The sequence below is a fragment of the Artemia franciscana genome, chromosome 9 (genome assembly GCF_032884065.1).
Source record: "Artemia franciscana chromosome 9, ASM3288406v1, whole genome shotgun sequence".
Taxonomy (NCBI): Eukaryota; Metazoa; Arthropoda; class Branchiopoda; order Anostraca; family Artemiidae; genus Artemia; species Artemia franciscana.
Window position 1 is genome coordinate 12,993,606 of NC_088871.1, and position 26,101 is coordinate 13,019,706.

The following is a 26,101-nucleotide window of genomic DNA, read 5'->3' on the forward strand; positions in this document are numbered from 1 at the left end:
CCTGTGCAAGTTGCAGAGGGGGGATGTTACAGCTGGTTTTCCGACAATACGCCTAAGAGTATCCCGGTGAGTATCCTTCCTGGTGAAGCAGCAATGGTGACACAAGGAAACGATGTGTACCCAGGTTATCAAAATAACGTATCTATATTGTCTCAGAAATACCGTCGGGGACTCAGTTGAAATTTTCGGGGGGGGGGGGGTGCTGGGGGGTCAAGTGAACTTCAAATTTTGACTCGGGAAAGGACAAAGAAAAATCGAAAGAAATCATGTATCCAGGCTATCACAGTGGTACAGCTGTAAAATCTCGAGAACGACACGTAGGGATCGAGTTAGAAATTCTGGAGTGCTGGGGGGACAGGAACACTCCATATGGGGGCAAAAAATATCTCCAATTTACGTGAAAGTATTGGTACAATTAGTATCAGTGAAAACTTTGAAACTAGTCACAGTGAAATAGTGAGGCAAATCCAAGGACAATATATTCACCCCGGCTATTAGTGAAAACCTTCGGGGACAGTTTGAGGAAAGCAACGGGACTACAAATTTTATGTTTAAGGAAAGTATAAGCGCACCAAAACATTTAAATCTCCTAAATATTGGCTCAACCGAAAAAGAACCCATAATTTTTCTTAGAAGCTGAAACTTATATGCAAAATGTAGTGCGTTAATAGACTCAAATGCTATAAAATTCGGGACACGCTGAAAAGAGACCTCAGATCCCGTCTCTCCAACCGGCTTGAAATTGACAACCATAAACATCTTGGCAAGGTAAGCTCTCAAGCAGAAAACAAACTTTAAGCTAATTATGGCTATATTGGTTGGTAAGACCCAAAAATAGACCGATCCCCCCCCTCTCTGCCGGGCTTGTAACCACTAGTGCATGTAAACAGGGCCGAATGGGCCTCAACAGGAACAAAAGTATTTTAAAATTTGGCTGTATTGATAGGTGACACCTAACACGGGGCCAAAAAAATTGCTTTCTCGGACTGGATTAGTTTTATAGGACATATAGACAGTGATAAGGAAATTCCTTCCGTCTCCGATCGACTAGCAATTTAAAGAACATGCATAATGGGCCAAACGAACCTAAAAGCAAAAATAAAATTTAAAAATGGGTTGTATTCCATTTATAAAACCCCGATATGGGCTAAACTTGAATTTCTCTGCTCAAAAGAAAAACTTTAGAGTAAGTTCACAGGACCAAGGGGACCTTAACGAAGGCACTAAATTTGGGAAGAGAAATGTGGGGTTTTTGACGCTGATTTGTTTTTGAATTTAAGACGATGGGAACACTTCAATTAAAACTTCAGGACCAAGAGAACCCTTGAGTAAGACACAAAATAAGCAAACAAACCTGGATGTATTGATTCGTGATATATTTTAAATATAACAAAAAAGAATTATTTTTAATAAATGACCTTGGCATGCATCTATTTCAACAAACAAATAGCTACAGCAAAATAAAACATGAAAAGATTCTGGTTAAAAATAGTGAATTAAGACACATGTATATTGAAAGGTGTTAACAGGATAGGGGTTGGCTTCAATGTTATATAAGACCAAAAACTCCGCAGATTTTCAGTTCATATGAATTATAACTTCCCTCTCCATCCACCCAAAACTCTATTGTAAAGTTATTATTAAAAATGCATACACAAAACTGCTGTTAATCAAAATTTTGATTGAACATACAGCTCCTAATATTAACCACAAATAAAACTGTGAAAACAGACTTTTTTTTTTTTTTAGAAACTATCTAAGTTTTACTCTTTGCCACAATTCTGCTTTTTAAAACAATTAAAAGCTTTAGCGTAAAGAGCGAGGGATTGCGGAGGGGACAACCCATTTCATATACGGAGTAATTTCTGTTCGTTTTAAGTTTTAATGTCGCTCCTTACTTTCAGTTAAAAAAAAACTAGTTTTTTTTATGTAATTTAATCAGAAGAAGTCACAAGAAAGACCAAATAAAAGGAAAATTCTAATGAATCGGTTTCTAGCTTACTTTTGTACTCTCTGTTAATGGAATGTTCAGAGGAAAATTCTTGATAATAAAGTTTTCACTATCATGGAAAACAGTTGAGTTAGGAAACAGAAAATTCCACGGCAGGATCCACAGCCTATATTACACCCAGAGAGGTATTAAGCTCCTCTCTCTACTCCTTCTCTATTTTCAGGCTCAGAAAATTCAATAAGAGACAAGTCTGACTCAGGTTCCCGCAACAGAAATTTTATTCCTTAATTCGGTTTGAGTCTAATTTTTTTACCATCTGAAAATAGGCTACAATTTAAATAATTTGAGTAGGATCAAGGCCACTTCAGAACTTTTTTTAATTTTAGAGACATTTTTACAAATTCTTTAAAACCTTATAAATCAAAATCTTGCAAAAAAAGGCTAATAACACTATGGCCTTAAATGTGCTGTTGTTTTATTTTGCATTTATAACACAAAATTTGTCGTAAGTTCATCAGAAGTCAGTGTCCTTTGGAGGGGAAAGTGGTGGGGGTCAATATGGTACGCAAAAGACTTTTGAAGGCCATGGTTTAGGTATCACATTCATTCGTGAAAGCTCCACTTACCTTATTCAACAACTTTTCAGGATACTGATAAGAATGTCTTCTAAATTTATTGAAATATCAACGAAATTTGATATTTCGAAAGCGACTGAATAAAATTCTAGAAGAGGGCCTTTTATCTATCTGGAAAAGTAGTGGAGGAAGGTGAATGAAACTGTCAGGAATGAATCCGGAGCCTAAATGACCGTCTGAAAAATACATTTTGAAAAATCTACTTTTTCCCTTTCCCCCTCAAAGGACCAATGGTCTTAAAGATTGAGAATATATTTCAAAAAATTTAGGAGGAAAAAGACTCGGTATATTTTTCATTGTTCGTATTTTTGACTTATGAATAAAGTGAACATACCACTCGATGCCTTTTTTTATGTTCTTTACGAACATAATAATCGCTTCTATTGCAAATTCAAATTTAAGCACTTTTTGACCTAACCTAAAGTCAAATTTACCTATCACAAATTCAAATTTAAGCACTTTTTGACCTAACCTAACAAATTTTGGTACTGAGAAAACATAGCATATTATTTTGTCGAAAACGCATACTTTAATTGAAAATTCGGCGTCAAGGAAGAAGAAAACGGCACAATATTGTAAAATTTATTTATCCAACTTAACCTTGGAAAATCAAAGCTTGTGGATTATATAACATTAAAAAAGGATTTATAACAAGACAGTAAGTTTTAGGCCAATGTTTCAAGCCATTTTTATACCCAAAAACTAGAAATATTTTGGTCATTTTCAAGTGCTCAAAAAGTGCTTAAGTTTAAATTAGCGATAATTATATTCGCAATGAACATACAAAAAAGACGACGAGTGGTATATTCGGTAAAATTCTAGTTAATTGACTTCTTGCTATCTCAGAAACGGTTTAGGTTAATTTCAGGGGCCTCTAGAGGGAGAAGGAGTGGAGGTGGATACTTAAAAATACATTCACGGGACCTACTTTGGCATGTAGGCCCATCCCTGAACGTTTCATTGTCCTAACCTAAACCCTTTCTGAGATAGCAAGAAGTCAATTAACTAGAATTTTACCGTATATTCACTTTATTTGTAAGTCAAAAATATGAACAACGAAAAATTTACCCACGACTCTTAATATCGCAGAAAATACATCTGAAGTAATAGAAATAACATACAAAAAACTATAATCAGTAGAAAAAAGACTAAAAACCCAAAATTAAGACAAAACTTTTTTTTGTCAAAATTTTGATAGCCTACATCTGTCGTAGGCTAATTTTGATAGCCTATAGATGTATAGCCTACATCTGTCGTCCACGCAATCTTCCAAGCACTAGAAAAAAGGAAAGGGTTGGGATTGTATTTTGGTATCACGGTTTCGGGATATATCCTAACCCTTGGATTGATTCCCGAAAGTTTGATTCCCGAAAGTTTGATTCATCTAACTCAGCTACTTCTCAAGACAGCAAGAGACCCATCAACTCGAACTTATACCAGCGATTGTCTACCTAAAATTGTTCTACCACAACTTAGGTAAACCTGTCTATTCTGATTCCAGTCAATTTTAAAAACCACCAATAACATACCATCGATCAGAAGAATTCTTAAAACCACATCCTCTTTTAAATACTTACAATCAAACAATCCATGATGAAAAATCACTTTAAAACGAAATCATAATCTAATTTAACACTGAGTCAGGATTTTGCCACTAAACATTGATATCAAACACCACTTAATGCATAATCATCAGGTGACATGATATCAAGCATAACTAGCCGCAAAGCAAATAGACAGTCCAATAATCTGGTCATAGCCTTAAGGATACAACAAATGATAGAATCACCACTAAAATGTGACTTATTACTAAAAGGGGTTTTACTACGGATATAGCCAAAGGGACTAAACGGTTCAGTAAAGCAATTGTTGAAGTCGACCCGCGAGAAACAAGGATGAATATGTGTTTCATAAACACATCCACTTATAACCAGCGCCAGCCAATATTCACTCAGTGAACAAATCAAAATCATTAATGACTAAACATGTCATATTAGAACTTTCTCTTAGGCGATTTTTCTCATTTTTTATCAAGTAGTTTCGGAATAAAATGAGTTCAGTAATTTTCTACTCTCTCTTTTGTACTGCCGCAAAAACTATTCTCATCTTCATGTGTGCGTTATGATTGAGATTGGAACTACACTGGTGAAATTTCGTCACAATCCAGGGAGGGGGGAGGTTGGAGCCAATTTACCCAAATCAACTGAACATGAACCAAACAGCAACAAAAGAAGGACAGATATACTAAAAAAATACTAGCCCTTTTCTATGGATGGTTGAATTATGCAGGCTTATCTTAGTTTTGACAAGGTTTTCGAGAAACTAAATTTTGGCACGAGGAGGTAGAAACTGAGTCAGGAGGGGCAGTTGCCCCCACCCTGTACCATGGCAAATTAGGCCCCTGGTCCGCTATGAAGCAGTGATGCCAAACTGAGCTGATTTCTGTATATTCAGTGAGTAGCATTCTAATAGAAAGAGTTTTGAAAGTTCGCCAAAAATATACCAACTACAGAAACAATACATTACTCAAATTGACTTGTGAGAATATCACCTGGCAAATTAGAATTTGGCTAGCCAAAAATTAGCCCAATTTCAAGCCAAAGCTGTGAATATTAGTGATTTTGTTGGCTGGGCTGTGGAGTAGGTTATAAGTTAAAACCGACTCCGATTCTTCCTCCGAATATTTTCCGTATATAGACTCCAATTCCGACACCATTCAGTGAAAGTTTACTAAACCTCCGTCTCCACAGTCCGGTAAACTTCATTTAACTATATTTTATAGGTTATAACTGACTCCAGACATTTTTGAACACACTGAATCCAACTCCATTCAGCAAAAATTTACTAGAACTCCCGACTCCACAGCCCTGGTTGTTGGTACGCTGAAATCAGGCGACTAACTGTCTTGAAGGCAAACATTTGCTTCCAGAGTCCTACCTTGGGGGATCTTCGAATCAAGGCTCACTCAATATCTTAGGGATTCTCTGATTCGGGTTATTTCTGAAACCTTTCTCATCTTGTCCTTCATTCGCTGCTTTACCTCCAGATCTAAGAAAAAACCTTTATGCCTTTCATTACAGAAAAATCAACAAAATATCCCGCTAGTTTCCCTTTCTTTATTATTTAGTGATATTTTCCAAGTTTTCGTATTTCTTCGTTTTCCCCCTTCTTTTATATTTCTATTAGGCTTAACCAGCTTTTATCATTTTTAACTTATTTTGATGTATCAAAGTTTAATTTATTGTCTAAGAATGACTTTTTCATTCTGATTTTTTTTGTTTTGGCATTCCTTGCCAGTTTTTTTAATTTTTGCTTTTCTTAAATGATTTTCGTTGTCATGTTTTTATTTATTGACTCCAAATATCAAATTCGCCCGTTTGGAACTTGCGATAGAAATTTTTTGCAATCAATATCTTATCTTACCTATTATATATAGGTTCCCATTTGTTGCTTAAATTCAGGATATGAAGATCAACTTTTGTCCCTTATTCTACAGATTAAATTAAAAAAAAAAAACACAAAACTAAGCTACTGCTTGTATTTGTTCACTTTTGTTCTGCTTTTTAAGCTGTTAATGATCCTTCCTAATTTACTAGTTTTATCAGTTGTTTTTTTTTTGTGTGTGATGATTTTGATAAAAATAACGGTATGTTCTTTTCCCAGTTATATGTGTATGATTGGTTTTAAACCTATTTTTTTATGTTTGTCTATTTGTTTTTTACTCTGAAATACAAATTCGACCGGGCTAGGCTTGTGATTGCTATTTTTTTTTTATAAATCTTATCTTATCCTCTCTACTTTCCAATAGTTTTCATATATTTAGTCAGGTTTTTACTGAGTTGATAAATGTCCAAAAATTTGGGTAAGTACCAGAAATTCTCTGATATCCCAAAAACTTGGTCTCCCCAAAATTTTACTTCCAAAATCATTAACTTTTATAGAGATCGAGGGGCCGGTTCCCTTTGGAAAATAAGAAGAAATTTAGCAAATTCATCAAAGAAGGAAACTGAGAAACATTTCCGTTTAAGTCGTAGGAAAAATAAAACGGCTCGTATTACTCCCCCCCCCCCTTGAAAAATTTCCTGGTGGTGCTCTTGGCAGCACTAGACCATAGAAAGTCACCTTTCCCCTCTCGCAACCAAAAATTCGTTTCTTATGTACCATAGCATTTATGAAAAATTTTGAGCCTGGGAATCCTATTGTGCAACAAATTAGAATTAAAACCATAAGAATAAAAATACAAAAAAAAACAATAAATATTAATTAAAAGCTATCAAAATTACTTTAACGTACCCTCCAGTCCTTAATCTTCTCAAATTCTTGGATGATTTCACTCAGGTTATCATTTTTTTTTTGCCCCTCCCCCCCCCCCCAAAAAAAAAAATTGTGTATGTTCCTGATCATTTGAACAGTCATAATATGTTTCTTCTTTTATAAGAAGCCGTGATTGGTTCATCGTGATGAAGCTAGAAATTGATGTCTCCCTAAGCACAAATGTAAACAATGCTTTGATAACGCTCCATAATAGTAGAGCAGAGTAATTAATTGATGACTACTGAGAAGACTCACTTTATCAACAGAATTTCTGGTAGCTTGGAAAGACAAACAAATTCTGGGGTAATCTTTATTGTTACAGGTATCTGAGTTTCACAAAAGCTGCGCCAGAACATTCCAATAACAAATTGCTACCAAAGCTTTAAGTGGGCTGACCCTCAATCTTAATATTCCTTTTAAGCATTTAACTTAGCGACATCCCATAAATTCCCAAATGAGGTTTTTTATATCGAACATTTTTGCAAATCCCAGCCAAGGCTTCCTGTTTTTCCCTTTTCACATTGCAGTCTACTTTGATCGACATTTTCTAGCAAAACTTAGCAGGATTATATAAAACTAATAAAACGACAAGGTATAAAGTAATCCATGCTCAGGCACACACACAGAAGGAGATCAACCTGTGAGGCCCCTCCCATTGAAATTTCAAGATTTTTACCATTTTCTTGCAACTCCCAACAAATTTCATACAAATCACCGTTTTATTACTGTTTTCATGAATTTCTCTCCTCATAATAAATCTACAAGTAAAGGCTTGTTCATCAATATAAAAAGAGATGTACCAAAATCTGATGTCAAAGAATCCATTCTTATTAACACTAAATAGTAGTGTTGAAATAACTGTCAGATAAAGGAAGCCAAGAATCATTAAGGAACTATTTTGGCATCCACACCAAATCTTACGTCCCCTCTCTCTTAGCAAAACAACATCAACACATAGTTTTGTATTATTTCTAGCATTGGTTCCACCAGGAAACGAACAAATTAATTTCTTGAAAAAAAGAACAGATGGCAGCATGATTGTGACAAAAAATCCATTCTCCACATTTCAAAACATAATTATTGAGCTTTCTGTTCATATTGTGCAGTACCATAGGCAAGTACATACAAAATTATAGGCAGGTACCAGAACTTTTCAATATGGAAGAACAGACTGCCACAATAAAAAAAGAAATATCTTACTTTTACACAACTGTAGAGGCGTAGGTAATTTTTTATTGCCCAGGGGCTACGTTAGCCCCCTCGCCCTTAACAGCACTATCTCTCGTGGTATATAAGGGATATAAAATTATCCTAATAGAACCCCAATCACGCTGTGCCTGGAGACAAGTGTACTCTTTTGCTCCTCTGGCTATACTGCTGCAGTAGACTAATTAAACAAAACAACCACCCATGGATTAACCATTAGTAACTGTTATAAAAAAAAACTGCAAAATTGTTAACGATTTTGATAGCAGTAACACGATACTAATATTCTGACTCACCAGTAAATGTCATAGACCAAGTGAAAAGCTAACTTTTGACAAAAAATAACCCATTCCTCCTTCCTTTTTTACTGCAACAGCCAAGGGTACCTGGCACTGAAGTAAGTCCTTTATTTCAGCCTAAACATTCAGATTTCCAGAATTTCATCATGTTTACCTACTACCGCCCTTAGGGAGAAATCCTCCTAACCTACCGATGTTGAGGTATTTGCACTATATACTATAGAATTTAGTTTGTATAGAATCTATTTGTTGGTTTTTTTTTATCTAGCATGTGATGTGCATAAGCTTTATTTGTACATTTGAAGAATACATTAGCTGAGTGTGCCATATATTAGACTACATACGTTCATAGTCCAAATAGTTATATATTGCTCTATATGTGTTCATAAAGATTTGAAAATCTAAATTGTACATTCTGTCTTCAGTATTTCCCATTTATAAAGATAAATTTACTGACAAAATAATATTTAAAAGATCTTTCAACAAGCTTCAGGGAAACTCATACTCTTGTTCAAAGGAAGATAAACCTGAAATATGAACAGGAAAATGGTGATAAAATTATTAGAGGCATAGCACCCCAGTCCCAACTAAACCACTTGAAAGTCTTAGTGTGCACATGCTGCCAAATAGTGTTTCAAGAGGCACAGCAACCTATTAAACCTAATTCAAATGCATGCTTATTTAGAAATCAATGTCTAGGCATACTCATTATCTACCAGTTATAGTCTACTTCCTCTCTTATAAGCAATCCTGATTTGTTCAAAGTGATGAAGGGTAGGAACTGCTGTCTAGCTAAACAAGTGTGTGAACAGGGCTTTAAGTAAAGCAGCTGGTACTGATAATGTTCCTTCGTTATTGCTGAAAGAAGCCCCAAAGTTCATTTCCAAGTGAAAAAAATTCTCAGCATTTTCTTACCCCAGAAAGTTAATGACTAAAAACTCTAAAGCCTACATCAAACTAATCGTTAAAATATGAACCAAGAGCTGGTGATTAATTTGTAGTGGTCTAACTTTAGTTATCTACCAAGCCCTGGATAGCATTTCAGAAAAAGTTCTTGAAAAATATTTATGACTGGTAGCAACCTTACCAGTACCAGCATACCAGAATATATTTTAAGACAGTGTGCCAATTTTTGAGTCATGTGGTCCAGTGGAAACGTTTTATGAATGGGTCTAGCAGTTGTTCTTACTTGATCAATGAGGAATAAAAGTCATTGGCAAGGTTTATTCACTTTTAGAACACTTGAAAATTGCATATCAGATTAATTTTTTCACCAGAGAAATCTTAATGTGCCAAAACTAATATTATACATTATTTGCTCTTTGCCAGCACTATTCATCAGTGGCATCCTTATGGAAAACCATCATTGCACCTAATTTGTACACCCTGATTATTAATTACTTGTTTGGTTTGATTAATCAAAACACAATATACCTAAACAACACATTTTACTTGAAACTGAAAGCTCTTGGGATGTGCTTAAACAAAGAACGAGTCCAGTAGAGTAGGTAAGCTGTGCCTGGAAGCTCTAGGGACAAAGATTAAAACCTTCCTAATGCAAAGCATTCCTCCTTAAGACAACTCTTGGGTTACTGTGTTGGCCTAAGTTGCTGTGCTATAATGAGCTGTTGATAGGGGTAAAATATTCCTAGAAAGTTTATTTTAAGACATATAGTTATGTAAACCAGAAAAAAATAGGGACAACAGGATTTGTCCTTATCAATGGGCAGGCTTGCCATAAGTATTTTAGGGTAAATATGCAGGTGATAAAAAAAGCTGAGGTAATGCAAAGGAGGAATTTACACCTCCAGACTCAAGAATTTCAACCCCCAGAATCAACTATGCATGTTTTTAAATATTACATGTACAGCCTTAAAACTAATGTCAGACCAACCTTATTAGGTCAAAACAATAAGTTTTTCCTGAAACTGGTAAAATAAAAGTTGTTCTGCCTTTTACTAGCTAAAAGAATTATAGTACATAAATGAAACTCTTAGAAGTACACTTAAAGCTTAAATTAGAACTAGCAAAGGCCTTTTGAAACTCCTGCTTTGACTCTTTACCTATATAAAGGCTCTAAATATCCTGTGAAGATGGGTCTCAACTTTGAGAAACAAAATCAAGTTGGGCTTCTAACCTACTTCTGGTGGTTTCCAGGAGTAGATATTTATTCTCAAATAAATTTGACTTTTTTGCTATAAATTCAGACCCATTTTTTGGGATTGGATTTTCAATGTAATGCATTATAACAAGCTCTGCTTAGTTTTCAGCTATTGCACTTGAATTACTGTCTTCCATAATAGGTTTTCATTAATTAAAAGCCAAAATATTTTTTTACTAATTTTCCACAACAATTCTTCAAACTTTAATTTTAGTTTTTCCCTGACTAAAAAAAAAACCCTAAAAAACACAAAGAACAATATTTTAGAGAAAAAATGGGCAACAAATCTTGTTTAGAAAATATTGGAAATTCAGAAACTGCATTACCAAATCTACAATACATAGAACCAAGAGAAGGCTATAATAAGAAAAGCAAGTTGCAATCTGAAAACAAAACAACACAAGTCTGTGGTAGTAATGGTTCAGTCAATCAATAAAAATGAAAAGGATGAGTCCTAGGATTGATCATTTTGGGACCTTGTACACCATTGTCTTTCTTCTCAGTAAAAGTAAGACATTCCTAGCCACCTTATATTATTTGAATAGATATAATGAAAACCATTTTCCAAATCAAATTTTACTCTTTTCAATGCAATATCTTAATTGGGTATGTATTGCTTCCTAACATATTTTTGAAAATTGAAGTAAGAGATTGGCTTTGATGTAACAGGTCATCTTTTATTCTTTTCTTCAAGAGGAATTACTCTTGCAATCTTAGTGTAAGAGAGAAACTCCATCATCCATGGACACAATGATGAGGTGTATCAACTCAGGTAAGACACTTGTTATCACAGTTTCAGTAAAACTACCACTAGAACTCAATGCCAGAAATCAGGCCATTTCCCATTCTCAATAAATAACTAACTCTAAAGAATTCTCATTTGCAGGCTACAAATGAAAACCGATCCAGTACGTGCAGGCATACATAAGTAAGTTCATTGTTAATTGAGAAGTCCTTTTCCTTAACAAAGATATCCAGCTGATTTTTTTTTAAATCAGTGCCATCTCGATGCCTGTCACCCCTTCCTTACTTACAGATATTACCACATAGCACTCCACTCTAATGGGGTCAGATATATCACTAAGCCATATATAGAAATTTAATTCCATTACTTTCTCCCAATTGGCGAATTTGGAGATATATAGATAAAATAATCCAAACCCATAAAATCTGTCAACTTTCATATATAGCCCAGGGCTATGTCTGTCCCAGGACTGTCATATATATCCTTAATGGAGCCACCCTCTTGCCCTGATAAGAAGAGTGACCTGGGGTGTAACTGTGAAAACATTGATAAATATAAATATATATATATATGTAAATATATATATATATATATATATATATATATATATATATATATATATATATATATAAATATATATATATATAAGCTTATTCAATTTGATTCACAATAAATCTATGTATGTTGAAATATCAACATAGCATCAGATTTAGAATTGAATGGTATGCTTTTATCTAAGTTCTATATGGAAAAAATAAAGAGTCAGGTGTCTGAAAAGTAACAAAAAATTTAGGGTCTTCTAAGATAGCAAAAAGTCCCTCATCTAGGTCCCTCACTGCAAACCAAAAGAATCAGAAAATTCTACATGTATCTTAAGGCTTCTATCTTAATGTATCTGGTGTTATAAGGAGGGGAAAAGGGGCTGGACTTCAATTGTAAAAGTAGCAATCAAAATATTTACCTTTGTGTTTCTACAAGGAAAAATCCTTATATTGCTCCAAGCTGCAATTTTAAGGTAATTTTTTTTTAAGGTAAGAGACATCATTGTAATCAATTGCAATTGATTTTCATCACAGACAATAAAGTGCTCGGATAAGCACTATGAAAGTGTTTTGAGCCTTAATCTACTGCTCAATCCTGACTTATAAGGTGTTAAGAATTTATAAGTTTGTTTTGTAAATTTAGAGAAATAGCCTTAATACAGCTTGAAATGCTGTCCAAGCATTGGGGGCATTACTGGGCATTCAGCATTACCATTGCAGCACTCACTAGGCATCAGACAGAATTCTTAAAATAAGTTACCTTAAATTGCATTTACAGTGAGAGAAGGTGGACTGCATCTTCCTGTAGAACATCTTGCTGTTGAATTGATGAGGTGACACAATTAGTGGGTGTGGTGTCCTACTGGTACTTCTATTCAACATTACTCCACTCCAAATTGACTACATTTTTGAAAGAATTAATCAATTCACCAGTGACAGTCTCATTGGAAAGACTGTTCCAAGTTGGGACAGCACATACTGAGAAAAGTTTGTCCTCTCTCTACATCTGAAGGGCTCCTGTTGCAGCTTCTTTGAGTAGCCTCTTGTCATAGTGGCAAGGGAGGGAGTGAAATTGAGTTAGCCATGTTATTTTGGTGCCCTTTCTTGATAAAAATGACATCTCCTCTGCACTGCCAGTAAACCAATGTGGGTATCTTCAGGCAACACAGACGTTCAGGGTAGGGAAGCTGTTGGTGTGGGGCAAAAAGCTTAGTTGTTTTTCTCTGTATGCTCTCTAGGGCTGCCACATCCCCCTTATATTGAGGATTTTTTAACTGGGGAGCCAAACTCCAAATGTGGTCTTCCAAGAGCATTATATAATTTATTATCAGAGGATGGCACAATGATATGGTTTGTTTATTCAGTTGAGTCTAGTAGCCTTGCCATTGTGATTTGGTCTTAAGTGTATCTATAAAGTCCCTAAGTTATTGTTCATTCCTGATTGATTATTTACTCTATTTGTGGTCTTGTACTGTTTTTTGGATGAGCAATAAAATTATCTATCTATCTAATACTCTCAGTATTTGGACAGTGCTTAATCTCATACAAATATTTTGATTATAATGTATCTTTGATAAACATGAACATTGTTGGTATTAGATAATTGTTGGGACTGGGCTTGTGAGGACTGGCTGACTATAGGCCTAGTCTAGAACTTTTTTTATATTTAAAACTTACACTTAAAATACAACAGAAGTTACCCCTCTTCTTCATTTTCAGCAATACCCTTATATTCTAGCCATGCTAATATAATTATTATATTCAACATATAATATAATAATTATTATTATCAAATATGATTACCTTAGTTCACACTTTTGAGTGATAAGGTCCAATGTATCAGTGTTGCTCTGTGAATGATGATGGCTGACACCTGTTATGGATCTGAATCATATCAACAGTATTTACAGTTCCTGTATGACCACTTGTTATCCACTGACTTCTGGAAAGTTACAGGTGAAGTTGCTGACACTGTAGACTCAGAGAGGGAATTCTAGTTGTTGACAACTCTTTTGGAGAAGAAGTTTTTATGCATTCTTGTGTTCACATGGCATTTAGAAAGTTTCTTTGAATGGCCTCATGTATGGGATTGGTGGGACTTGTTCAGGTTGAGGAGACTAGATGTATTGTAGAAGAGTTTGTGGGTAAGCAGCATATCACCTTGTCTGTGGCAGCACACCAGTGTAGATAGTTTGAGATTTTATAGTCTTTCATTGTACAGGAGGCCTTCCAACCCATCTATAACCTTGGTGGCACATCTCTGCATGTCCTCAAGAAGTCTTGTGTTACCTTTGCATTGGGGACAGGCTATGCAGTTTTCAAAGTCAAGGTTGGGTCTTATGATGGCTTTATAAAGTCTAAGAAAGACTTTGGGGGATCTGCTTGTAATAGATCTCTTGAGTAGGTCAAGACCTGCATTAAATTTGGAAACCAAATTCCTTGTGTAGGAGTGAAACTTGAGCTGATTATCTACTTTATTTATAATAAATGTAAGTATAATAGATATAATTATTCTGCTTCACAACACTTGCCTTAGATTAGATAGCCTATATCCATGATTAAGTCTGTCTATGATTCTGATACTTCAGCTTTGAGTGTTTGTACATGATTAGTCTCCAATATTGATTAACAGTATATTTAAAATTGTAAGTTTTGTATATGGTTAAAATATTCAAGCTAATCATATATTTATTACAAAAATTTAGATAAATCAATTGGTGAAACAATCTACTTTGTGGTAGGGTGGCATGATTTTACACAGATTTAACTGTTGAACTGGTGATAAGCTGTCTAATTACCTACTGAGCATCTACCTTAATTTGTGGGACAAAGCATTTTAACATCTGAGTATCATAACAAAAATAAGGTAATTATTGTAGTATTTCTACACTCCAGAAGGAAATATGTTCAAAAAAAAGTTCTTACCCCATAATATGAAGAAAAAAAATACTCAACAGATTCTTTAGGTATAAACCACTTTTATTTACTCACCTTATTTATTTGAATAAATGAATTTTTTGTATGTTTCTGCTGGCTAAGTTACTTCTTAGAGTTAGGAAGAAGTTTAAGTTACCTCTCTGTGTGGCCACAAAATAAGATGCCTTTCAGGCTCCTTTAATGCCTCAAGATGCAATTAACCCCAGAAGCAATTACTGAACTGTGAAAGACCACATAAGTCATCAAATGACAGATTTACTTTCATCCTAGCTATATTAGGCTACAGTTTACTAGTAAACTGGAAAACTATCCAAAGCTCTCTCTTAGTACTAAAGAATTGGGTTTTTATATCCAAATTAATTCAATCTAATCACAAGCTAGCATGGAATATGCAACAGCCTAGCTCCTATCCTAAATTAAGCCACTTACCTTCTCAGTCTGAAATTTAACCCCTGTGCTTGATTGCATTATAATGGATAGCATATAAATCAAGTGATCATCTGATTAATATGAACCCTGCATAGCCTATAAGTTAAGAGCTTCATTCTCTTAGTTAATGTATATTCCATTGGCTAGGCTATAGACTATGTGGGACCATCAGGGGCATGAAAGAGGTTTACTATAGAATCTGTTGTGCTTATTACGAAGGAAGATTTTTTTAACCATAAAAGTAAGTGTTGGAATTAAAGTAGCCTAGGCTTAAACTAGAATTAGGAATGCAAAAATAAATATAAAATAGGCTACCTAGCTTAAAATAAAATTTCAAATAATTAAAACAGAATTATTAAAAATAATGACAGAATTTGGTATAATCCGAGTTTCAAATTTTACAAAAGTTAAATCTGACAAATTCTATAATAGCCTAAATCCAGACACTGGATAGATCATTCACAATACAAATATAAACCTCGACAAAGCCAACTGACAATTAATAACATGGATGCGTCTTACAAATTTTAAATCACTTACGAATTTTGACAGTTTATCACATACAAATTCAAATAAATTTCCAAAATATTTTTTTCAGACATTAGAAAGTCCTTTTCGCCATTATCATCATAATAACAATAACAACGGCATCTAATTGAATAATTTATTGAAGAAATATAACGATAGACAGCATCTGACGCAGACGATATACATGCAGAGGTTCGAAAAAACTCCTAAAACTACGATGAAAGTTGTCAATGCCATGATTTCTGAGGTCATGGAGTCTGAGCCAAGGAAAGAAGTAGGAGATTTTGACGCTGTAATTATCAAATTTAATTGTGCATTTTTAAATTCTGAGGGCGATTGTGTAATAGTCACGTCGGCACTTTCGTGTAGCTAGACAATAATTTTTCAAGAAACCGTTTGTATGCTTGCCATTCTATTTGTTGGGGAATTACATTGTCACGATGTTGAACTATTTAAACTGATAACTTGTCTCAATTGTACATTTCTGTGAGCTGTTATTCCTCTGTACTCTTTAATCAGTTTCAAAGTTTACATTTTCACCAACCGGCCGGGAAGTACAGCAAATCTTATAATATAAAACTGTACAGGACCATGTCCAGAATTTGTTTCGGGGTGGGGGGGGGCTCACCAAAAATATTTGTTTGGTGGATGCTTTTTCATTCGAGGGGAGTTTAAGTTGTTTTGTTTTACCGGGATTCTCAAAACCAATTTACGAGTCAAATTTTTATTTTAATAGGAGAAATAGTCTTTTTACCAACACTTTTACGACCAATTTGTGAGTCAGTGATTTGTTTTGGGGGGGGGGGACTGAACCACGCTCCATTGGATAAACATGTGAAGCTGTATTTAAGGAATTTACAGTTTTTAGTTGTCTGTTTTAGTTAAAGATCGTAACTGAAATCTGAATGTCTTCTGCTACTGGTAATAGTAGTCAAATGCTGCAGACAATCAAAGATGAAATAGAAGTTCTTTAATTCTTTTTTTTTGGGGGGGGGAGGGGTATACCTCATGCCTATGGATAACCCTCTAAAGCTGTATCTAAGGAATATATCGCTTTTAGTTAAGATCGTAACTGAAATTCGAATATCTTTTACTAGTTGTAATAGTAGTTGAATAATGCAACGGACAAGCACTTGAAGGGGGTGGGGCTTTGGGCCCGTACCTCCATTCCATGAAATAGTGAGATACAATTTTCTCAATGATTTCTTATGTTTAAGATACACATTTATTCTTTTATTTTTCACTCCTCTCTCCAGATAAGTTCCCGCGTACGTGCTAGTTGTTGTTATTGTGCTGAGATTTAAATATTGGCCCTTGTTTTATTTTAGTCAATTTTATATTGGACTCGAATTGTTTTATTTTTCTCAAATTTTGCTAACAGTGTTTCATCTGCATGGTTTGTAATCGCCTAGAAAATCTTTTAAACTATAAATAATTTCTTAGGCCATACTGGCTAATCATGATAAAGCATGAACTCGCGAAGAAAGGAAGAAAACGAAGACAATAAACAGCCAGTGAAAAAATTGAAAAAATATGGAAATATTTCGGTCAAGACCGCTTGACCGTCCTCATTGCAGAATAAAACGGGTGAAAATATAAAAAACCGAAGCTTAAAACAAAATGCAAAAACTAAAATAGGATGACCCTTTCTGAGTAACGGTGAAAGGGTAACTGAGTTAAAGGATAACTGCACCGAGGACGGTCAAGCTGAGGTCTTGGCCGAAATATTTGTATAATTTTTCAACTTTTTCACTGGCTGTTTATTGTCCTCATTTTCTTCCTTTCTTCGCGATTTTATGTTTTATCTTGTAGACTATAATCTCTTAGTGAAGTTGACAAGGATTTATTCTCGCTAAATTTTTAATTCGTTGTTAAGTTACGCATAAATAAAAGCGGAATGTAGTTTTATTGAAACGAAAAAATTATAAAAATTCCTCTTTGATTTCATACGGGCCAAATTATTTATTGTGGCGTTTCTCACTATGCCAATACAATGTGGAAATTCTTCAAGTGGTCGCTACAACCTTAAAGTGCCAAGAAAAAAGCCTTTTATTTTTAATTGAAAATTTTTTGAATTAATTTTTTTTAATTAGAAAAATTACGTCTTCATATCTGAAAACCTGCATTTTCTAGGATTTTTCCAAGTTATGAAGTTTTTAGGGTAGCATCACGTTTCTGTCAGTGTTGCAACGTTTAATCAGGAAAGTGAAAAAGTAAAACTAATAAGGGAAATCCGAATTAGTGAAACGCCTTTCGTACATTAAAACTCATACATTAACAATCTGTTGATTCCTAAAGACAACTACGCCTTCAAAGGAAAGCTACACCTTCTCAAGGTGTTGTTATTCTATTGCTTAAATTTTCTGGGTGTGTTTTGATTTAGTTGAACGTCCCAATTGACATTTCCTTAAAATTGTAACTTAATAACCTTAGCCGTTCCTGAGATAATGTAGATAAGCCCTTTTGAAAACCGAGATACACACAGTGTTTTCAAGTTCAACATCTCCCTCAAACTTCTATGAAAGTTTCAACATAATACTCTTCAGTGTTTCTGAGATATTGCAGATATGCCGTTTGGCAACCTGGATGCATATAGTGTATTTTGATTTATGTTAGAATCCCCTTAAATTCCTGAACACACTCTTGGCAGGCCACAAGCATATACTTTTATACTGTTGCTGTTCTAATATCAACAGATGAACTGGCATCTTTTTATACAATCCTAAACGGACTTATGCCAGATTTGCCTCTCACTCACTCGGACTATGTCTTGGCTTTTTCTACAATTAGCCGCGGCTTGATGCCAACAACTACTTGCTTTCAATTAAAATTTTCCTTTAAAAAGATTTCCATTAGTTTTGAATTAAAATGAAGTAGTTGTGGGCATCAAGCCATGGCTAATTGTGGAAAAAGCCAAAATAGATAGTTAGAGCGACTAAGAGGGGACATCTGGCATAAGCCCTTATTAGGATTGTATAAAAATGATGTTAGTTCACTTGTTGATAGAGAAGTCCATCTATCATCCGCCCATGCGTCATCCCTAGAGCAGGTTAGAACTGTACTCTTACTGTTTTATACTTTCATATGCGCTTTCGTTTCATCGGTTCATTTTTCTACGCATTCTCTGTGCCTATCAGCCCCTATTAGAAAGGGAAGCAAGTTCTTTTTACCTCTTGTTGCTCTACTAAATTTTCAACCCGTAAAAAGAACGCAAAACGAGATTGTTGTCTTGTCTGAAATTTCAAGCCAGTAAAAAGAACTGTCTCAGCTTTTGGAGTCGCAACAGGAGCCAACTTGGAGTCACACCTTTGTGACTCCCAAGTTTAAGATCAATATTTTTAACTAGTTCATTTTTGCCTGAGCTACCAGCAATAATGTCAAGTGATCGCAGACAACACATTCTCCTTGCATTTCACTTTCTCAATAACTATTTTTTGTATAAATACCAACCACATCGTGGTTCATAAGATTCGAGATATCGATACGATATACCATGCACAAGGTGAATAAAACATACCAACGATATTTCTAATTCATTATTACTACAGTGTCCCTAATTTCTAGCGACATCATAACCAAGACTCGTCTTTAATTCCACCTTAACCAAAAACGTTCCAGAGATTAAAGGACCTTTCTCGTATCAAGTCTAAAAGTGTTCAACCTTGCAATAATTGGTACTGGCAATGGCTTCAATTAATACATATACTAAATTGTCGAGTTAAAGAAATACGTGAGAATCTTTCAAATAATATATTAAACTATTACTAGGCAATGCTGTTTATGTGTTGAAACAGTTTCTACAGCAACTGGAACTTGATTGTGCTTCACATAGTTTAATAGCCATACTCAATGAATAATAACTTGCTATTATCTCAAAAATTCAACGAAAATGACCAAAAACCTTTTCTCCAAAAAACTTACAGCATAATTTTTTCGCATGTACATATTTTTTTGTTATACTGGTCAAAGAGAATGAACAACTGAGAGTAGAAACTGGCACAAGCGTAAAAAAAAGAAAAAAAAACTTTTGAACTGTTTTTCTCAGAAACTGAAAAAACTTAAATCAGACACATTACTACAGCAATTTTATCAGTTACACTAATTTTCCTTTATAAAACACTGAAAAAAGATAACTTTACGCCTAATACTAGATGGCGGTTATGATTTTTGGTCGACACTAGCGCCAGTTTGCAATATTATAAGATGTCCGTATTATTTGATACTGGTATGAATTCACATTATATTTCTATCTTTAAACGTAAGGATTCATTAATGAATTACTTTGGAAAATACTTGAGGCTCTACTATTGTAAATGCTGTCTAAGAGGGGCCTCACTTTCACAAATGCTATCAAAATGGGACCCAGAATTGAAAATGCTACCAAAAGCGATGCTGCCACTATTGCAAATACTACCGAAAGGGGGTCCCAGAGACGTAAATACTGCGAAAATGAGCACCAGCACCCATACCATGAATTCATTCTTGGTCAATATGTGAATCCATCAACCTCAGCAAGCTTAAATAAGAGAAATCAATTTTCAAGATATTAAATAAAAAATACCAGATTCCGGTTACTGTAGAAATGTATAACAAAACCTAATGACTACTTCCGAGTATGAGTTCAAACATTAAGGCTCAAATTAACAGATAATGAACACTCAAAATGAACTTAACAAGAAAAACTTAAACCGGTTACAGGTAACTTATGACCATTCTTCGTCAGCTTCGATCTGGACTTCTAAGGCTCTCCCAGTCTGAAAAGATAGAAATCAAAATATATTTTTTTTTGTACAAGGAGGAATTTACAATTATAATAAACTCTTGGCCAGTATTGGCAGATTTTTAAAATAACATCCGATGAAGCGAGCTCAAAATCGACAAAAAGGGACAAAATTTACTTTTCGTGAAGTAGAAAAAATAATAACGAGAGTAGATTGGATAGCGGGAGAACCCAAAGCACACAGAAATTAAAAACATCCTTCAAAGTAATTACTCAAACTAATTACGAGTTTAAACTAACTACTCGAGATTTATTTACGGAAAAAAAAAACGTCTTAGGCTGTCAATAGACACATATGCTGGATCTTTTCTTTTCTGGAGGGAGGAGGGGCATAGAAAATTCAATTATTTGAGAAGAAAGAACCCAGAAATTGAAAGAAATTTAGGATTTCTTCCAAACCCCCTACGTATGCCTCTGACCGTCCAAAATTAAAACATAATCCGTAGTACAAAAAAAAAAAAAAAAAAAGATTTTAGCCTAACACTGATTTCTTATAATTACGAATTGTTTTAAAAAATCGACACATTTCAAAAACACAAACTATGGATATCACAGTTAACAGACAGTTTAAGCAGTTTGTTTAATTCAGTCAACTTATTTTCGTGGAACATTTTGGCAATCCAATCACGTTCACTATTTCTATAAAGAAAAATATCCCGCCTTTTAATAGCCGGGATAAAGAATGCTGAGCGATAAATCCAGGCAGACAAGGAGATGTAATTTCTGGATATATAAATACATTTTATGGGAGGAACTAAACCAATGTCAAGAAATCTTTTAAAAGTAAACTGTTTCTCTGTGGTAAAAAAAAGAAGTTATCTTTTTAATGGCTCTGCATTTTGAATCAATTTTTTTCATATTGACTTTAATTTTTTTAACCTTACCAAGTTTTTCTTACCTTTCCTAGTTTCTTTTTTGCTTTAAATTTTTTCTGTTTGCTTTATTGAAATAGGTCTGCCTTGAGCTTTTTTGTCTGGCATTGCGTTATTTTTTTGGAATGTCAATTGCGCAATATATGTATATATATATATATATATATATATATATATATATATATATATATATATATATATATATATATATATATATATATATATATATATATATATGTATATATAATGAAATTTCAAACACTGGAGGTTTCTTTTACCTATTGTATTTTTGACTAAAAGAGGATTTGTAAACGTTTTTCAAAGTGGTTAGTTAACATAAAAATATGAAAACGAAACAAAGTCCATATGAAACGACTTAATTTGAGAGCACAAAAATCCTATAAACATGTAAACTCTTTACTTTGAAAAAAAAAAAATTAATTTCGAAATGTCTGGCAAAACTTGGATACTAAAATTAGACCTCCGTTGCCTGTGCAACGGGAAGTGTTGCAGCAACTGTGCCCTGTTCCTTAGGGCACAGTTGCGGAGCAACACGTGCAACTGTGCCCTACGGGACACAGTTGCGGAGCAACAGTCTCCATTATGTCCTTCAGAGGACATTTTTCTAATGTGGCTTCGATTGTTATCTTGAAGCATCTTTGATATGGTTTTATTTCGAGCTCCTACTAAACTGAGTTTGGTAAAATGTTTAGCTGGTCCAGAAATAAACGAGAAACATCAATAAAAGTTCTATATGAGTTCATAATTATTTTATCTCTAAAACGTTTACTTCCGAAACTAGGGCCGTCTTAACTTGACGCCAATTCGAAGTATTATGTTTCGAGACGCACATTTCGGGAATTATTTCCGGGAAATCTGAAAGAGATACGGAAATAACGTCTTATATAGTTTTCTGCTTAACTTTTGATGGTCTAAGCTAGGAAAATATAAAACAAACCAAATTCACCAAAAAATTTTAATTGCCCCGAGGGCATGACAAAACTTCCAAATAGAAAAACCCAAAGAAGGAATTTTATTTCGGAGAAACTATTGCAAGCTCCAGTTGTTAAGAGATCGAGACCTGTCGAACCGCGTTGGAAAAACAATTCTTGCTGGTCCAGAACAGAAGTTACCTCTAGAACGTCGAAACTTCGGAAATTATTTCTTAGAGAACGAAGCAACTTGGTATATAGAACACTTCACTTCTTCTTGTATACGTTTCATAGCACTACTCGATAAAAATATAAGAAACATCAAAATCGAAAATTTGAGAAAATTCCAAAAAAAATTGGATTTCCGGAATTATTTCCGGGAAATCTGTAAGAGCTACGGAATTTTGTGCTCCGGTTCTCGAAGAGACAAATGAAATTTCTACATGAATTCAGCATAACTGTATTTCTAACAAGTTTATTTCCGAAGCTAGGGTCGTCTTAACTTGACGCCAAACATGGAACGCAGAGTTTCTAAGAAAAAAACGGTTTTATTTTTTTTTATGGAAAACTGTTAGAAATTTTAGGAACTTCTCTGGAACTTTTTTACTCTGTTTCACGTTTCCCTTCCCTCTGAAAAATCTCAAATTTTTAACTCTTACCACTTCGGAGCTACAGGTCGCTGATCACGGTGAAAAAAAAACAAAAAAAAAACTACGAAAGCAGTAGTGTTGCACGTGTTGCTCCGCAACTGTGCCCTAAGGAACAGGGCACAGTTGCTGCAACACTTCCCGTTGCACAGGCAACGGAGGTCTAATTTTAGTATCCAAGTTTTGCCAGACATTTCGAAATTAATTTTTTTTTTTTCAAAGTAAAGAGTTTACATGTTTATAGGATTTTTGTGCTCTCAAATTAAGTCGTTTCATATGGACTTTGTTTCGTTTTCATATTTTTATGTTAACTAACCACTTTGAAAAACGTTTACAAATCCTCTTTTAGTCAAAAATACAATAGGTAAAAGAAACCTCCAGTGTTTGAAATTTCAAGATGGACACATTTAGCAAAAAATAACACATTTTGAAGGATCAAGGGACACATTCATAGATCAAAAGTTATCAACCTGCTCTTTAGTTAATTATCGACCTTTTTTCGGACTCAAACTCTTTTAAGGGTATGCCGATCCCCCCTCCAAAAAGTAAAAAAAACATTCAACTTGTAAACCATAAAATGTAAATCGTCAAGGTTAAGAAGATCTTTCATTAAGTGATGCTATGGATTGAGCCTGGTCAAAATCACTAGTATTGGGATCAACACGCTTCAACATATTCAACAAGTTATCTTAATGATTCACACGTGAATGAATCTGAACGTGAATAAATCAATATAAATGGATTGTGACCATATGCACTCTTTGCTACAATAGAATTCATTATCTTCCTCAAGAATTTTTCTACCTTACTAATCGTTAAATGAGCTCTAGCTGAAGCAATTTGGAACTCAAGATTGAGTTCACTAGGGAAATTAGAGAGTGAAAAAAGATATAGGCCATACAAATTCTGCATTTAATCCTTTATTTAAACGCAATATTCGCAAACATTGCAACTGCATCCCAATAGGATCAAATCTGGAACTAGTCTCACGGCCGAATTCAGGGGAGGACTAGGGGGTTCAACACCCCTCCAATATTTTTGTCCGACTCGTAAAAACGTAACAAAATGTATAGAAACAAATATTTGAGGTAATTTCTAAAAATGTTTGCTCTTTTTCTTAAATTAAAGACGTGAAAACTGAAAATTTGTTCGTTTTATTAGCCAATAACAATCTATGGTAATCAAAAAACTCAATGCCAAAAACTAATTTTGAAAACTTTAGTAAAAAGATGATTTTTAATGAAAAGTAACGAGTTATATCAGACTTATCAACCCCCTTCCTCTACAAAATTTCCTTGCGAGTCATGAAAACGTAACAAATATGCATAGAAACAAATATTTGATGGGCCATTTGAATTTTTTATTAGCTTTATCTTCAGCGAAAGACGTGAAAACTGGAAAATTGTTCATTATATTAGCCCATTACAAACTTCGGTAATCAAAAAGACGAAAAACTAACAAAACATAAATTTAGTAAAAAGATGATTTATAAAGAAAACTAAAGAGCCATACCAAGCTTGAGACCCGTAGAAATAAAGTCTTATAATGATTTAAAATTATAACGTCCATAAATTCTAATTAAAGAATGAAATCCTGAGCGAAAAAACTAGAACAACTATTTCTACTCGTCCTAAGTTTATGCGGCTTTCTACTTTTTTTTAAGAACTTTTTTTTCAGAAAGTTTTCTTTTTTCAATTAATTAGGGCTATAAATCATTTTCATATTTATAGATCTTGAACATGCTAAATTTAATTTTGTTGATTTATTGAGGTTCCCCCCTCTATTTAAAGGGTATGTCCCCCTTTTTCTTCAATTGCGCAAAGTCCTCGTTCTGGCAAATTTAAAAGGAAATAAAGAAATTTAATAAATTTCACATTTTGCTGTTACATGTTCAATTAAAACAGAAAGTTTCCAAGAACTGATATCCGTCAAGCAGTCTGCAGTTCATCAGATTAGTAGCTGCTACATTATACCTATCCGTTGATTCCCATTGATGTTATTTATTTTATGCAAAACAGTTCACGGATAGGAGATGAGGAAAATCACAAAAATGTTCACACAGAAAAAGCCCAGTACACCCGTTGAAGCACAAAACATAATTAGGAGATATTTAAACAATATTTGCATACGAATATGCTAATTTAAGTCCTAGAAGCCGAAAATTGTAGTAGGTTTATTCTGTTTTAAGTTTGACTTGTATATTTAATATAATCTTTATTTGTTTTAAGATCTATTCATTCATCTACATCTGTATTAGTCATGTCCATGTTATATGTGGCCATTATTTTAATTTTTGTTAGTTTTGGGTTTCATTTTTTTTTCTATAGCAGTTCCTGATCGTCTTGAGTTTGAACTATTTTAGATTAATAAAAAACTATATTTCTGCTGGTCTTAATTCTAATAAGGTTTCTACTTCTTTTCTAGAAAGTATTTTTTTTAAACTAATTAGGGGGAGTTCAAATTTTCGATGAACAGCATTATTGTTGAATAATTTCCTAATTAAATTTTATTGAAGAAATTCGGGTGGACAGAGGTGGGTATTATTGTTCCTGTGAATTGAAGTTCTCCATGGCTTGGTCTTCTACGCCGCTGAAGCCATCACGGCCTCCATAATAGTGTTCTCTGCGTTTTTAACACAGTATACGCATGTTTAAATATATTTACATATTTTGTGTACGGAAAGAGGAAAGTTACCATTTAAAATCGATGAAAACAAAGCTCCTGATAGTACTTGCTACTCCTCACCCCCCAAGAATTTCTTGGCAAGGTCGAAGATTCCTGGCCTCACCTTTTCCCCCTCTGTGCCGGTAGGCACACGAGTGCGATATTTATACTACATAGAAAAGATTGTAGCAGTGAGTCATACGTTTACCCCCCCCCCCTCTAGTACCAATAATACAGGTGTAGACCAAAAATATTGACGGGAATCAATAAGGATTAGATTATAAATTTCTACCTCCCCAAAGCTTATTCTATATTTGCACGGTTTAATGAGTTAGAAAATTTGGGCATTAAACTGCATTCTTTGAGGCGCCCGCCCCTTACTACTCCTTCAGATAGTTGATGTGTCCTTACATATCACTCCATATAGTTTTTAAAAAATATTAGGAAAATCCAATGGGA

The 26,101-nt window shown here is 34.2% G+C and overlaps 2 protein-coding genes across 6 annotated transcripts in view; both read right to left on the reverse strand.

Annotated features, from left to right (window-relative positions):
• The window catches only part of LOC136031019 (protein BCL9 homolog), a 97,778-nt gene extending 81,912 nt beyond the window's left edge, over nt 1-15,866 (reverse strand). For 2 of the 5 annotated variants that reach the window (XM_065710197.1, XM_065710191.1), the window contains exon 1: nt 15,760-15,866. The gene's annotated coding sequence lies outside the window, so the exon portion shown is untranslated. Of the gene's footprint in view, nt 1-4,163; nt 4,365-7,576; nt 7,672-7,700; nt 7,796-15,759 lie in introns of those variants that run through there. The other 3 variants (XM_065710194.1, XM_065710195.1, XM_065710193.1) reach the window with 3 other exon arrangements.
• Nucleotides 15,867-20,361: 4,495 nt separating this feature from the next.
• LOC136031020 (ATP-dependent RNA helicase vasa-like) overlaps nt 20,362-26,101 on the reverse strand; it is an 80,538-nt gene continuing 74,798 nt past the window's right edge. The window contains exon 13 of the mRNA XM_065710199.1: nt 20,362-20,501. Coding sequence (XP_065566271.1) covers nt 20,451-20,501 — 51 coding nt within the window. The 3' untranslated portion in view covers nt 20,362-20,450. The remainder of the gene's footprint in view (nt 20,502-26,101) is intronic.